The sequence below is a fragment of the Coniophora puteana genome (genome assembly GCF_000271625.1).
Source record: "Coniophora puteana RWD-64-598 SS2 unplaced genomic scaffold CONPUscaffold_2, whole genome shotgun sequence".
Lineage (NCBI taxonomy): Eukaryota > Fungi > Basidiomycota > Agaricomycetes > Boletales > Coniophoraceae > Coniophora > Coniophora puteana.
The window spans coordinates 1,593,910-1,608,300 of NW_006913054.1; the positions used below are offsets into that span (position 1 = coordinate 1,593,910).

Here is a 14,391-nt window from a genome sequence, read left to right on the forward strand (position 1 = left end):
CAAGAACGATGTTCACTCCGTTAGAGAGGTATCTTGCTCTGCAACTTGGCATTCTTCTGGCGGCGGCGGCGGCCACACTAATCACCACTGTATGTGTGAGTCTTTACTTCATATGTGCACCTACTGAGGTTGTTCCGATGGACGCGCTAGATACCCAGCAATAACCCAGTCGTGCCATGGCCACAGGGATCGCGAGCCGACCTTGCTTACCACCCCCTTTTGGTGCCCGTCACCTCTGCATCTCTCCTGATGGGTTTTACGTCTTATAACACGAGCTCTGCCGGAGGCCTACCATCACTCGTAGCCCTCGGATCTTCTGTCGTTGGCCTTTACGGTTTATGGGCGGTATGTCTTCTCCAAATATCGTAATGTCACGACCTCACCTCGCGCTTTCAAGATTATGTTTGCTGGATCAGTATCAGTATCCAAGAAGACAGGGGCCGACAAACACACATCTGCCTTCATATTTGGAAACAAAAGTGCCGCTTCCGTTAAGAAGAAACATTGGAGGCAGCAGCGCACATAAATGGTGCCGCAAACTCGTTTGCGTATTAATTGTCATACACGTATTTTTATTGTCGGTTCGAAGGGGATGCATCGTGATCAATTAGTAGTACCTCCTTATAGTTATTCAGTGCATCGTATAATTGGATATTGTGAGGTTTATAATGCCATAATACAGTTGGATGCATGGTTTCGAGTCCAACGCCATTGTGATTATCTTCCACCACCGCCCATACCCATCATATTCATCATATCTCCGATATTTGGCATGCCACCTCCTCTCCCCATGCCGGGCAGACCACCGAGTCCTCCAAGACCACCGAGGCCACCCATCTGGCCCATCATTCCTATAAAACAACCGTTATGATTAATAAACTCAAAGAAAGTTAGAGACGCACTCTGCATCTCTTCCATGTCGAACTGGTCTCCGCCTTGACCCTGCATCATGGTTCGCATCATATCCTGTAAACCATTTCCACTTCGGAGCTGTCGTTGCATTTGCTGCATCATCCCAGGAGGCATAGCACGCTAAAGACGAATAAAGTGAGGATATAATGAGAGGTACATGGGCACGGACCTGCATAGCTTGTATCTGAGCTGGTGTTGGCATACCATTAGCGCCACGCCCACGACCACCACCAGCTTGCTGCATTTTCTGCACGGCTTGCAGCCTATCCTCGACATCAGCATGTCATGCAAGTTAGTTATTTGAGGCCAACGTACCATCCGTTTTTACCACCCGCTTGCTTCGCCATGTTTGCCATCATGCGATACTGACACAGCAGCTCTTCAACTTCCCGTACACTCGTCCCGCTTCCTCGTGCTACCCTCGTGACACGCCATGTCAGCCCAATAGGCTTTCCATCCTTGGCCATCTCCATAAACATGGACCCATCTGAGTCCAGTTCTTCAGCGGTCATACTATCGGTGATATAGATCATGCGCTTCATGCGAAGGGAGCCTTCCTCATCCGAGCCGGCCAGGAGTTCCTGTGGCAACCCAGGAATCATAGAGGCAATTTTGCTGATGGGACCCCTGTTCAAGCGTATGTCAGCCCTTTCTGACAAGGCTGGATGAAACTACGCCAAACTGACATGTTCATGACGTTTTGAATTTGTTCGCGCCAGTCGCGTATGCTGAGCTTTCCTTCCTCGAGCTTCTTCGCCATGTCCTTCTGCTTATCTGGATTTTGCATTGCGAGGTCATGCATATGCTCCATGAGTCCCTGCATGTCCCCAAGCCCGAGAAGTTTCGAGATGAATGGCTGGGGAGAGAATTTATCGAGATCGTAAAGGTGTTCGCCGACACCCAAGAATATGATTGGCGTTTGCGTTGCTGCTACACTATGGACAGTCATAAGCTCCAGTTAGTGACTAATAAAAGCAGGGAACGCACGCAGATATTGCACCACCACCCTTGGCATGACCATCCATTTTCGTGACGATGATTGCTCCAAAGTCAGCACTCTCCTTGAAGGCCTGACTTTGTGCCTCGGCCGCCTGGCCTGCATTGCTCAATCTGACTGACGATAACTAGAGCATGTCATAGAACACTCACCGATGCTCGCATCGAGCACTAGCACCGTCATGTTAGGATTGACGGCCTCACTAATCTGTACCATCTCCTGAAACAACTCGGATTCCTGTTTGTGTCGTCCGGATGTGTCGACGATGATGACATCAAATCGTTCTTTCTTAAATTTCGTAACACCCTGAGCAGCAATTGCAACTGGGTCGGTCTCGGTGTACGATCCAAAGTAAGCGACTTTGGCCTTTGTAGCGGATTGTCGAGTCTGATCGAAGGCACCAGCACGGAATGTATCCGCGCAGACAATACATGACTTGAAACCTCGCTTTTGATAGTACACGGCTAATTTCGTGCAGGTGGTTGTCTTTCCGTTACCCTGTACGCGTGCGTTTTGTGAGGCGCTGATACCGTGACAAGTATTAGAAGTTTGCTTGCCTGGAGACCGACAGCCATGATAACATTGGTTTGCCCCTTCTTTGGCTTGTAAGGTTCTACTCCAGGGTCGACGAGGTGGACGAGTTCGTCGAAGACTGCCTGCGTATGATTCGATCGGGTTACTTGTTATACAAATGATAGGTCCCTGCGAACCCACTTTCTGGATAATATTCTTGCGAGCCACATCCTTGGCTTTGTCTGCTGATTCTAGGGAAGCTTTGACCTTGACCTTGACCTTGGAGCGCAAGGATGCAACAAGTTTGACGTTAACGTCGGACTCGAGCAAGGCTGCAGTGATCTCTTTGAGGGTGGCATCTAGAACCTATCTCCTGAGTCAATAAAAACCGGTGTAATGCGAGGAGTAGCAACCTTTTCGTCGACAACAGGAGCCCTGTTGAGTGAGGAGAGAGCGGCATTGAGTTTGCGACCTAGATCTGCGAGGACCATCTTGCAATTGGCTCGTGGTGTGGTATTGCAGTAGTGCCAATGTATTATATTATGGCCTGAAGTGCGATCTAACGTGCATTAACTGTGGGAATTCGGGACATCCTGCCTGTCTGTGTTTGTTATCGCAGACGTCACGCGTCATGCCTCCCAGCGACTCAGATAACGACGACCTTGAGTTTGAACTTCGGACAAGCGACGTTGAAGCAGACGACGACAATCAAGATGACCTAGACGACGCAATATTCGCTGCAACACCTCAACCAGATGCAGCCGACGACGTCACGGACGCGGACGAGGTTGGTCTTATCCTTTCCTCTTCCTCGAAAGCTACACCTCACTTCGTATCGTACTAGGACTCCCCCTCGGAAGATTCTGACGAGGAGGATGAAGAGGAGGAGGAGGAGGACTCCTACAGGCCCTCTCCTCATCATGTGCCTATGAATGTTCGCCAGGAGAGCACAGAAGCCGTCTCAACACTTCCTCCTGAGGTTCAAAGCATAAAACATGAACAGTCTTCATCTCAGCGAACTAGTCCCTCCCCAGGTAAGCCACACCATAGGTAACAATACGCCTATGGTTTGACGCGTCTTCAGCCGCGTCTTCCCCAAAAACTAGACAGCGTTCCCCCTCTCCTGCCGAGGTTCGCAAGCGCATGCTTCTTCATCCACCCGGGGCTGGCCCTATTGTGTCACCACGGTCGTACACGGTCGAAGCTATTTGCGCCATCCCCCACCCCAGTCCTACACATTCCTTGGCATCGTCCTTTTGCATGACCCATCTGATCACCGGCTCGGACGATGGCTATATTCGTGACTACGACGTGTTCTCGTCTGTGAATGGAAAAATCACTTTAACAGCACCGCAACGACACCACTGCAACGTTGTCGAAGGCAATATGAAGGCGGGTCAGCTGCGCTATTGGTGGGAGAATCCAGATATGATCAGCAGGCATCCTCCATTTCCGTCAGCGGATGAGCCATCACTCTCGCCAGTGTATAGTCTTGCCATACATTCGGATGCACTCTGGGCATTGGCAGGCACCAAGGTGTGCCCCACCTTGCACAACTCTGAGTTAAGTTTGTCCTGACATTCTTGGGGTAGCGCGGTCATATAAATCTCTTCACGGTCCGGCATGAACCTGGCCGTCTGGCACATGTTCTATCTGGAGCGCATCGCGGAGCCATATCCGCTCTAGCTCTTGATCATCATGAGAAGGGTTTCTTTAGTGCAGGCTGGGACGGAGATGCGACAGTGAGTAACTTAAGTTTTTGTCAGTCGCAACAATTCAATAGGGTGATGGCAAGCAATGGGACCTGAACACGGGTCAAGTGGTTCGGAAGCTCACTTCACATGGTGCGCAGCTTGTGGCGATCGCGATGAGGCCACTGAATTCGCACTATTCGCCGCGAAGCCCTGCGTCATTCACGGACTTGACTTCTGACGGACGCCTAAGACACAATGTGCGGTCTGGTTCCCATGCTATGTCTGATGCACACAAGGAGCAACCAGCCTCTGCCGGCAATAGCCTGGAAGGTGCTCAGTCCCCAGTAGAGGAGACGCGGATCCCCCAGACCAACCATAACAGCAATTTAGCGACCCAGAACTCTGTATCTTCCCCTCGTAACCAAGATTCGGATGCGAAATCTGATGCATCTTTCGACCCCTTGTTTGACGACGAAATGGACGCTGATGGGGAGCCTGATCACGACCCTTCGACCGTAGACGCCACTGGTCAAACCCCAGGTCAGAGTGTTCCAACTGCCAATAGCATGCATTCCAAACTTGCAATACCAGGTTCAGCCCGAGCACACGATGTCAATTCCGCGCCAGCCGGCCGAAACACGCAGCCATCTGTTCCTCTTCCTAAAAATGCACCGCCGCTACTTGATTCTTCCACGAGCGCGTTGTTTTCCCCAGACATTTTAATGATCGCGGCTATTGATGGGCAAGTTATGCTTTGGGATAAACGCATCAATGACCCCGGGAAAGGGGTAGGACGACTTTGGTTGAGCGAGAAGACGCCGCCGTGGTGTCTGTCTGTAAGCAACTACAGTCCATATTGTGGGTCGGACGACAATTGAATGTATTTTTATTATAGGCCTGTTGGTCTGCAGATGGCGGGCAAATCTATGCGGGAAGACGTAATGGGACAGTAGACGTGTGGGATGTTCGACTGCTTGGCCGTTCTGGGCCTAATAGCACCCCACGGCTCCTCAAAAGCTTGCGAAACCCGGTGAGCTCAGGCGTTGTCTCTTGCGTGGTCCCGTTCCCGGATGGACGGCACATAGCTTGGTAAGGCATTCAATTGCAAGGTTGAGTTCACGCGAGCCATATGACCGTCTCCAACAGCGCTTCGACAGACAACATCCGACTTTGGAATGCGGCTGACAGCGGCGAGGCTGATGGAAGCGCTCGATCCAGGGGCGGTGTCCAGTTTAAAATCATACCTGGACATCATGGAGGCTACGTCTCTCAGATGCGTATGTGGCAATGTGATTGCATACATGGGTAGTCAACTGACCAGACTGCGGCGTACAGTTGTGGATCCGTGTGGACGATTCCTGGTGAGTGCAAGTAGTAACCGGGGCTGGCATGGGGAGTCTACGCGGACTGTGTTCGTGCACGACATCAAAGCGGTCATGTAAGAATGTATTGTGCGCAATGCGCATGCTGTAATTATAACGCGGGGGAGGAGGAAAATGTATTGGAACCCTGAATTAGATTGTGTTTGGGATTTTGAAATGTGTTGTTGATGAAGCGGGCGGTGAAAGGGTCCCGCGGTAAGCCCGCAACCAAATTCTCAAGAGACGATCGAATTCGATTGAATAGTACTTTCCTCACTTACGAACACGAATATAAGACTACTCTCTCTTTCCCTGAGTCCTTGTTATGAATCCAGCTCACACCCGAACAGCACATGCGCCTCAACTACCCTGTCGTCTTTCCCCTCAACCAGCTCTCTTTCGTCGGTGAAGACGACTCTCAGTTCTTCTGTCAGATCCATGGCAGACGTTTCAATGTCCTCAATGACCGGTATATGCTACCCTCCGACGAGGAGGAAGTCAGGGTGCGTGCCCGCTTCCTGTCCGTTCCCCCGGACGCTATCGCGACCCCTGTCCCTAATGCAGCTGGTGTAATCTTGCAGCGCTCTGAGCTCCAGCACAGGATGCTTCAGTTCTTGTTCTCAGGCAAGAACTACGTGGGACCCGTCGACACCCTTCTGTCAACACCGAGGGAAGACCAAAGCCGCCCTCGCGTCCTTGACCTCGGTACGGGCGGCGGGTTCTGGCAAGTCCATATCCTCACCTTGACCCGGAGACGCTGTCAGGTATTGATATTTCTTGTTCGTTGACAGGGCAGTAGACTTGGCGGACGAGTTCCCCGGGGCAGAGATTATTGGCGTGGATCTTGCACCCATTCAGCCACGGTGAGCGCCTGGCGTCCGTGATCTGTTGAGAGGCGTTGCTGAGAAAGTCGAACACAGAGATGTGCCGGCAAACTGCACGTACGTGAGCGGACCATGTGGCTGCCGCGATGATCTAACTCGTTTTGTGATTACAGTTTCGAACTTTGCGACTTGGATCAATGGTACCTCCCGTACCCGACCGGGCACTTTGAGGTTGTGCATGCCCGCTTCATGCATACAGGGGTAGGTGCACGTCCGCTCCGAGTGACATGGACATGTATGGATGAAGGAGCGCTCGTCTGCCATAGATAGGCAACTATGCTCGATTCCTGCACGAAATTGCGCGGATGCTCCGCCCGGGTGGACTGGTCATTCTGATCGAGCCCGACACTGAACCTCTGGCGGACGGCAAGTCAGCGTCCGAACTAAGGCGCACCGGGCAACCGTCCGGGATGCGGGGGTGGTTCACACTGTGGGAGGAGTACCGACAGTGCCTGCGCGAGAAGGGGATAGACGTTGACGTGCCACCCCAATTGGCCAATCTCCTCGCTTCAACGGGCGCATTTGAACAAATCGTCTCCCAAGAAGGCAACATCCCCATCGGCTTCTGGCCCAAAGGTGAGCACTTGTGACGACATGCCCTTACTCTAAGTATGACATAGACCCAACCTAATTATGATTGCGTTCCAGACCCGGTCGCTCTAAGCATTGGCCAACTCGCCTGGATGAACTATGACATGATGCTCCCTGCCATGAAGCCGCTCCTCATCTCAGCAGGAAAGCGCGAATGGGAGGCCAAAAAACTTATCGAGGAGGCTCATCAAGATCTCTACTATCCTCTTGTCCGTGCCTCCACGAGACTCCATATCGTCTACGCTGTCAAAAAATAGGCCTCCCTATCATGGTAGGAAAAGTAGCATACCGCACCTTGTCTATAACATGTAATATCTGTCTGGTAATAACCGCTGTACTCGGTACAATCTTACAGTGCAAAGCGTTGCATCAACCTCTGTTCCTTCTAAGTACACAAAGGAGCGACCACCCAGTATATAGTAGCAAGCATCGCAGAACAGCAGGCGGAAGCGAGCAAAGGATGACCAACCAACAATAACCAGCAAAGACAGGACGAGCTCGTATTAGCTCAACGTATCATCATCCACCAACCCCGCAATCGTACAAATCGTTGCATCGAAAAGCTTGACCCCTCTTAGGCTACAGGGGCGCCAGCAACTTCGTCCTTCGAGAAATCATGCAGAACGGCAAGTGCCTCGTTGACCTTCGCTGCCATAGCGTCGGGTGTTTCCAAGAGATGGAGTAGTTCTGGGTTCTCCATCTCAAGAAGCATACCAGTAATTTTACCCGCGAGTTCCGGTTGCGTACTAGATCCTAATTATTAGCCTGACGCAATAAAATGAACGAAAAACAACGTACGCAACGATGTTCATGTAAATGACTTCACCCAACATCTGTTTCTGCTCCATGGGGGGCAAACCAGCAAGTGCAGTTGCACTGATAACAGGAACCTCAGACTGAGCAGCGGCCGAAGTAGGAGCTGCTTGTCCGGCGGAAGCGGCACCACCGGCGTTACGAGTCTGAGGATTGAGCTTGTAAGTCTGCGGAGGACGACTGCCAGAGGTGGCACCAACGGCAGGAGCCCTAGCAGGCGAACCCTGCTGAGGACCAGGGCGAGGAGCAGGACCGTTGGCCGGAGATGTGCCATTCGCGCGGGGCATGGGCGTGTTGGAGTTAGTAGGTGAAGAGCCAGGACCTCCACGGCCCCCAGGGGGCCTGGGACCACCGCGAGGGTAATTGGGCATGCCTCCGCCATATTGGGGATGAGGCCCGCCATAGGGTGGCATAGGCATACCCGGCACCTGCCCGCCTGGAGGATAGCGGGGACGAGGCGGGAGCATTCCGGGTTGTCCATAACCCATCATGTTGCGTCCTTGAGGGGGGAAACCGCCAGGCCCAGGAGGATAGTAGAGGGCGCCATTGAGGTATGCACCAGGGATTCCAGCAGCAGCGGCTTGCTGCATACGAATCTGGTTACGCTGGGCAATCTGGCTCTCCAGCTGCTGCCTGCGAACTTCACGACGCTGAGCCAGAGAGACGTAAAGGGGCTTTGAACCGATCATCTTGTTGTTCATCTCCGCTATGGCCTTGGTAGCCTCATCAGGAGAGGAGAAGCAGACAAAACCGAATCCTTTCGAAGACCCCTTCTCGTCGCTCATAACCTTGCAGCTTGTGATGGTTCCAAAAGGCTCAAACTCGGCGCGCAATTTGTCGTCGTCTACATCATCCTCGAGGTTTTTGACATACAGGTTGACTCCTTGATATTTGCTAAGCTTCTCCATCTTGGCCTGCTCGTACGAACGACGCAGCTCCTCCTCGCGCTCAGCTTTCTTCTGTGCACGAGTGACGTACAACTTCTTGCCCTTGAGGTCAGTGTCATGAAGGTTGTCAACAGCAGCTTGAGCCTCCTCGTGGGACTCATAGTTGACAAAGCCAAAACCTTTACTCCTGCCCTCATCATCAACTTGAACAATGGCAGAAGTGACACTTCCGTATCTGTTGAAGAGCTCTTCAAACTCCTCCTGGGTTACCTCTGTGTCCAGGTTCTTGATGTACAGATTCGTGAACTGCGCCTTCATCTCGTCAAGCTTAGATTGACGTTCCTGGTTAATGGAGTCAGTCTCGATGCGTGGATGTTGGCTCAATTTGGCTCGAATATCACCTTGCGAGGAATGTGGGGTCCTACGTAAACCTTTTTGTCGTTCAGGAGCATACCATTGACCGCCTTGATGGCAGTCTCAGCAGCTTCAGCAGTCTCATAATGCACGAAACCATAGCCTTTGGATCGACCTTGCTCGTCCGTGGCAACCTTACACGATAAGACGTTACCGAACGCGACAAAGGTGTCATGGAGGGCCTACAGGTGCAAAAGAGTCACAATTAAGGTCGGAGATGTGCATCAATCTATCGCACCTTGTTGTCGATTTGCTCATCAAGGTTCTTGATAAAGATGTTTCCCTGGCCAGTTTTACGCAAGGCAGGGTCACGTTGGGACCACATAATGCGGCTAATACGGGATAAATAAAACGGCAACAAAGCATGCTAAGCTAACTCACCAAGGGCGACCCTTGATGAGCGAATAGTTCAGTTGCTCGAGAGCACGTTCACCTGGACAATGATCCAGCACAATTGGCGGTGATTTGTAATTCGAAGTACAAATAACATACCATCGGCCGTGTTGAGGTAGTTTACGTAGGCATAACCCAGGGAGCGACGAGTAACCGCATCGCGGCAGACACGGATGCTGAGCGTGCATATAAGGACGGTCTCAGAGAGGTGATTTATAGGACGTACCTCGCAACCGGACCAATCATATTGAAGATCTCGAAGATCATGGCCTCGGTTACGGTGGGATCGAGTTCACCAACATAAAGGGAAGCTGAAGGGGCAGAGGAGATTGAAGTCTGCGGAGGAAGGTTGTAGGAGGGAGTGGGGGCGGGGGCAGAAGAAGGAACAGAGGCAGCCTCAGGCTGAACAGCGGGGGCAGCATCCGGAGCAGAAGGGGAAGACATTTGGATTTTACTGGATTTTAAGGTCGTTACTGCTTTGCGACTTTTCTACGACTGACACAAGCGTTAGTGAAGCTGGTCCAATGTTGTCAATATATACGACGTACAACAGGAGGCAACGAGGCAAACGCTTTTTCTGAAAATTTTATATAAATTTTTAAGACTTTTGGCTTTAGGAAAGACTGGAAAAGCATGATCAGCAACGCAGGATTGCAAAAGGGCAGGGCGAAGTACATACCGAAGATGATGGTTGTAGAAAACGAGCAATGCTGCCGCCATCCAGATAGATGATAATTTCCAAACTCCGCTGTACATATGTGCCACAACTTCGAAACCTTCATTCGCCTCATTGACTTAAGACTAATATTCAATGCACAAGCGTACAATGTGGAATCGGCTAAGGCTTGTTTCGCCAAAATTTCAGAGTCTTCACGACCCAACTGTCTATAGGAACAAGATCGCATCGATGACATACAACAATCCACCTACATACGCCCAGTGATAAAGGTATAGTAGGGTGTCAGGTAAGTAAGTAAAAGTCCATCAGCCTCGCGTGAAGTATGCCTTCGCTCCGTGCGTGGCCAGCTCAGTTTTAGCCTAGAGAAATTTTTGTTAATCTAAAGGTCTGATAATCAACACTGATCTTGCCTTGTCCATCGTATGTCCGACAGCTGTATGGTGAGACCAAATCTATACAGCAATCATAACGTTGTCAATGTCTCCTGTTGTTATAGTAGATGAGTGTCTCACCTGGCGAAAGTAGAAGGCGTTTCCCACGCCCTGAATGATCCAACCGACTGTGGCGATGGTGCCCAGGACAGCAGCTGCCCAATGGCTAGCACTGTACATTTGGATGGTTTGTATCAATCCTGCAGAACCAGTGCTCGGAATCCCAATGATCCTGGGGAAATACCGAGTAAATGCACTTGGAAGACAGGGGCAAGACAGAAGGGACAAACATGTAGATACTGAAAACGAGGTGAAATCCTCCGAAGAAGAAGTAGAAATCTAAGGTGTCCCAAACGCGTCAGCTGGAAGCAGAACAGCCGATATGCCAGGATCATACAATAGTACAGTGCTTGTTCCTAAACACCGATCAGCAACAGACATACGCGTGCAAGAGAGTTTGCACGTTACCTTCATATAGCCATTGTATATAGGCCTTGCGGATGTTAGGTGAGCGAAGTCAAGCAGACTGACGTACAACAGCGCACCTATACCACAGCAAGAACGAGAGGGGTCCGATAAATATCAAGTAACTAGATCGCCGATCGTTTTAGACAAGCTCAGAAGTATTATTTTGCGTCCTTACCCTATGCTTCCACCAAGGTCCCCGCCCCCGTTGCTGGTGCCCGCTGCCAGGAGGAATATACATGCCACCACGTTGATGATGAGCGTCGCAAAAAGTACGAGCCAGAGCTGGTAAAGGCGAGTGATTAGTGGCCGCGATGCCTCTGGGATTTCTTCTGATATTTCATGATAGATGAGAGGATAGACTGGAACAGGGGTCAGGACTTAAAGACGATAGTGCGGGGGACGATCTACATGGTGGCCAGTTTTTCCTGCCATGACGCTTTATGTGGTCGGCTCTCGCATTGAGATCCTGTTCGCGCCGCTCGAGATCTCTTTCACGTCTGCTGAGCTCATCCAGTTGTGCATTGGCATTGGGCTGAGGGGGTTGCGGATCCTCGAACGGGTTCGCGTCCAACGAATGAGAAGACGCAAAGGGGTTTTCACTTGGTGCATAATTACCTATGCGACGGAGGGTGAAGATTGAGAATGACGAGGATTAAGGGGCACGATAGGGCACGCACTCATGTTTGGACGGCTTTGAGATTGATTACAATGGTTACAGAAAGCTCATAGGCATAAGGCAGGTCCCCAAGCTTAGGCCAGCCAAGTCCGCAGTTGACGGTCAGGAACAGTCACTGCATTCCAATGGTCCCTCTGATTGGTTGTTCGGAGATTGCCTGGCGGCATGCGCCGGCAAGCCCGAACCTGGTTCAACGGTTACTCAACTCTGCATCGTACTTCATACAGTTTTTGTATTGTCTTTGTCTGGCAGACCACAACAAAGCTATAGGCGTTCCTGAATCAGTGCCTTCATCCTTGTTTTGGTGCAAGTCTTCCGTTTGTCTATAGGCATTTACATGAACATCAATGGTGCGCGCTGAACTGTGAATAACACATATGGTTGGCCTCGGACTAGAGCAAGTAGTATTTGGCTAAACATTCAGCAATGCGACGATGTGCTGATGACAACCAGTGAGCCGCTGCCACCTGGCTAGGTCTAATCGGTGGACCGTAGGAGACCGTAGGATGGTCTGGTGAATCTATTCTTGTCCCAAGGATTGCCTAATGGTGGTACTGTATGCACTTGCTCGAAAAAAATTACTCTGGTCGCGGACTGCGGTGATGGATGACCGTATGCTCTCGGGCCAGGGCTTTGACCGTTGGTTGTCGAGGTGACTGACAACAAGCCTGCGAGGAACAATACCGGTGCTTGCGGTCTCGGTCAGAAGCTTTGATTGTTACGAAGAGCCGTATATGGCAATGGACCTTGCGATGGTGGCGTGGAACCCGAAACCCGACCGCAGATAAAGACCGCCCATTTGCCTGTCGTAGGCCACCCTCTTTTTCCTCCTCCATCCCTTTACCTGCCCTCCTTCACTTCCGGTCAGTCCCCGTTGTTTCAAGCCCTTTGGAAAGCGTCCTGACTGTCCCTTTTTTCTGAATAAATAGCTGGACTTTGGTCCTCACACTCGCTTGACAAGCACTGTTTGACTAACCAGTCAATCCCACTCTCTCTACATATCAACCCCCCCAGTCATTTAAGAACCATGTTCAGCACCTTGGTCGTCGCTCTGTCTGCTCTTTCTGTTGTATCTGCTCGCGCAGTGTACCCCCGCGCCACACCTCCCGCCGGGTGGGCTACTGACTACCTTGAGGTATGGGCTAAATTACCCGTTTACCTTGTTTTTTTGCGGTCTAAATTTGGAACGATCTCAGCCTTATGACAACTACCACTGCCGTTACCTGGCTATTCAGTGCCAGTACCAGCACAACACCCAGTTCTTCACGGACTGCTGCCACCCTCTGTTGGTACGTCATCTTCATGGGGAGTATCTCGGTATTATCTAATCGCTCCATAGGCTACCCAAGACATTAGCTCGCGCCCGGCTCAGTGCCAGTTGCCTGCCAATGTAACCTGCGAAGATGGCAGGCCCAGCTCTTCTGGCTCTTCTTCTGCTCCGGTTCCCTCTCCGACTTCCTCGGACGACGATGGTTGTGGTGATGATGAGCCCACTTCTACCCCGGTTCCCTCTGCCACTTCTGCTGCTTCCGACCCGCAGAACTTCGGCGGCGTTCCTACTGCCTCGTCCTCTTCTGCTCCCGCTCCTACGACGAGCTCTGTGTGGACCCCCCCTCCTTCGTCCTCGTCGAGCCCTGCGTGGACTCCTGCTCCTTCGTCTACCTCGTCGAGCCCTGCATGGACCCCCGCTCCTTCGTCCACTTCGTCTGCTCAGCCCTCCCCTACCTCTGGTGGCGGTGACAGCGGTACCAACTCGGGTGGATTGTCAGTGTCATGCGTACTTTCGCTGGTCTTTGACTAACCCTCCCTACAGTGCCACGTACTTCTACCAGAACGGTGACGCAGGTGCCTGCGGTACTGTCCACTCCGACTCTGACTTCATTGCTGCCATCGGTGTGTACATATTGCGGTAAACAGTGATTGTCATTTAGTTTGTGTTTTACAGACCAGGACAGGTACGGTAACTCCGGCGCCACCTCTTCGCTTTGCGGCCAGCAGGTTCAGATCACCAACACCGACAATGGCAATCAAGTCACCGTGACCATTGCTGACGATTGCCCGACATGCACTAACGGCAACTCCATTGATTTGTCTGTGGGCGCCTTCCAGGCACTCGATGCTCTGAGCGTCGGAGAGGTTCCCAGTAAGTTGTCGACCCTTCATCCTGCCACGAGTCGAAACTTACATACTAATGTCCCCCAGTCACCTGGACGTTCCTCAACTAAGTGCCTTGCCAATTCACTTGCCCTGCTTTCTGCTTTTATATGGTTGTTTTTTCTGGCTTTCTTTTGTTCTTCTTGATGCGTGCGTTGATCTGCCGCATTTTCTTGGTGCGGGCCAGTCCCGTGCTGGAGTATCGTTATCTGATGTCGGCGAGTTACTGTGCTTCACCACCCTGGCGGCGTATACCACTGACACGACGCGTCTATATCTGAGGATACGATACCCTCCACTGGCAAGATTCTTCTGCATATTATTACTAGCTCGCTCTGCGAGTTATAAATTTATCACTTTTATGGGTTTTCGTCAAGGACTGTTGACATAGAGTTGAGCAGCATGTTTCGTGTTCCCCTGTGACGGATGACCTGCTCTTGGTGATAGTAGTGAGGGGTAGAAAACGTGTCTTGCTGTACATACTTGTAATGTCGCAGGCGCAGATACTCCGGTAATTATGCTTG

General features: G+C 51.4%; 6 protein-coding genes across 6 annotated transcripts; 3 read left to right on the forward strand and 3 right to left on the reverse strand.

Moving 5' to 3' along the window:
* Positions 1 to 572: 572 nt before the first annotated feature.
* On the reverse strand, positions 573 to 2,913 carry CONPUDRAFT_162400 (signal recognition particle protein; the record flags this gene model as incomplete). Its single annotated transcript, XM_007766525.1, has 10 exons — positions 573 to 851; positions 903 to 1,032; positions 1,082 to 1,175; positions 1,228 to 1,539; positions 1,599 to 1,847; positions 1,900 to 2,008; positions 2,062 to 2,407; positions 2,467 to 2,565; positions 2,624 to 2,788; positions 2,836 to 2,913. The coding sequence occupies 10 exons, from the start codon at positions 2,911 to 2,913 to the stop codon at positions 718 to 720; spliced, it is 1,716 nt and encodes a 571-aa protein (XP_007764715.1). The 3' UTR covers positions 573 to 717.
* A 118-nt stretch (positions 2,914 to 3,031) lies between these two features.
* CONPUDRAFT_97875 (WD40 repeat-like protein) lies at positions 3,032 to 5,624 on the forward strand. The gene is made up of 8 exons (XM_007766526.1): positions 3,032 to 3,209; positions 3,267 to 3,456; positions 3,507 to 3,958; positions 4,015 to 4,164; positions 4,218 to 4,952; positions 5,012 to 5,205; positions 5,263 to 5,393; positions 5,452 to 5,624. The coding sequence occupies exons 1-8, from the start codon at positions 3,054 to 3,056 to the stop codon at positions 5,556 to 5,558; spliced, it is 2,115 nt and encodes a 704-aa protein (XP_007764716.1). The 5' UTR covers positions 3,032 to 3,053; the 3' UTR covers positions 5,559 to 5,624.
* A 206-nt stretch (positions 5,625 to 5,830) lies between these two features.
* CONPUDRAFT_48984 (S-adenosyl-L-methionine-dependent methyltransferase) lies at positions 5,831 to 7,209 on the forward strand (the record flags this gene model as incomplete). The annotated part of the gene is made up of 7 exons (XM_007765927.1): positions 5,831 to 5,980; positions 6,059 to 6,236; positions 6,274 to 6,340; positions 6,398 to 6,418; positions 6,475 to 6,566; positions 6,632 to 6,937; positions 7,010 to 7,209. 7 exons carry the CDS (start codon positions 5,831 to 5,833, stop codon positions 7,207 to 7,209), a joined length of 1,014 nt encoding a protein of 337 aa, XP_007764117.1.
* A 317-nt stretch (positions 7,210 to 7,526) lies between these two features.
* On the reverse strand, positions 7,527 to 9,903 carry CONPUDRAFT_48953 (polyadenylate binding protein; the record flags this gene model as incomplete). The annotated part of the gene is made up of 7 exons (XM_007765926.1): positions 7,527 to 7,698; positions 7,751 to 8,994; positions 9,054 to 9,248; positions 9,305 to 9,398; positions 9,448 to 9,499; positions 9,559 to 9,635; positions 9,686 to 9,903. The coding sequence occupies 7 exons, from the start codon at positions 9,901 to 9,903 to the stop codon at positions 7,527 to 7,529; spliced, it is 2,052 nt and encodes a 683-aa protein (XP_007764116.1).
* Positions 9,904 to 10,362: 459 nt separating this feature from the next.
* CONPUDRAFT_134964 (scamp-domain-containing protein) lies at positions 10,363 to 11,784 on the reverse strand. Its single transcript, XM_007766527.1, has 10 exons — positions 11,715 to 11,784; positions 11,446 to 11,652; positions 11,213 to 11,396; positions 11,115 to 11,159; positions 11,038 to 11,062; positions 10,967 to 10,985; positions 10,860 to 10,908; positions 10,651 to 10,801; positions 10,549 to 10,590; positions 10,363 to 10,497 (listed from the first exon to the last, which is right to left on the reverse strand). Exons 1-10 carry the CDS (start codon positions 11,716 to 11,718, stop codon positions 10,444 to 10,446), a joined length of 780 nt encoding a protein of 259 aa, XP_007764717.1. The 5' UTR covers positions 11,719 to 11,784; the 3' UTR covers positions 10,363 to 10,443.
* Positions 11,785 to 12,740: 956 nt separating this feature from the next.
* Positions 12,741 to 13,938, forward strand: CONPUDRAFT_87634 (plant expansin; the record flags this gene model as incomplete). The annotated part of the gene is made up of 7 exons (XM_007766528.1): positions 12,741 to 12,848; positions 12,910 to 13,002; positions 13,053 to 13,217; positions 13,254 to 13,477; positions 13,527 to 13,606; positions 13,659 to 13,856; positions 13,916 to 13,938. The coding sequence occupies 7 exons, from the start codon at positions 12,741 to 12,743 to the stop codon at positions 13,936 to 13,938; spliced, it is 891 nt and encodes a 296-aa protein (XP_007764718.1).
* Between the last annotated feature and the right edge of the window lie 453 nt (positions 13,939 to 14,391).

Excerpts from the sequence above, each read along its gene's own strand:
- CONPUDRAFT_97875 (XM_007766526.1), top strand. The coding sequence starts at position 3,054 with ATGCCTCCCAGCGACTCAGATAACGACGACCTTGAGTTTGAACTTCGG. Across the intron at positions 4,165-4,217 it reads GCTGGGACGGAGATGCGACA|CAATGGGACCTGAACACGGG; the intron begins GTGAGTAACTTA and ends GGTGATGGCAAG. Across the intron at positions 4,953-5,011 it reads CGCCGCCGTGGTGTCTGTCT|GCCTGTTGGTCTGCAGATGG; the intron begins GTAAGCAACTAC and ends TTTTTATTATAG.
- CONPUDRAFT_134964 (XM_007766527.1), bottom strand. Across the intron at positions 11,063-11,114 it reads TCGTTCTTGCTGTGGTATAG|GCCTATATACAATGGCTATA; the intron begins GTGCGCTGTTGT and ends AACATCCGCAAG. Across the intron at positions 10,498-10,548 it reads TCGGACATACGATGGACAAG|GCTAAAACTGAGCTGGCCAC; the intron begins GCAAGATCAGTG and ends AAATTTCTCTAG.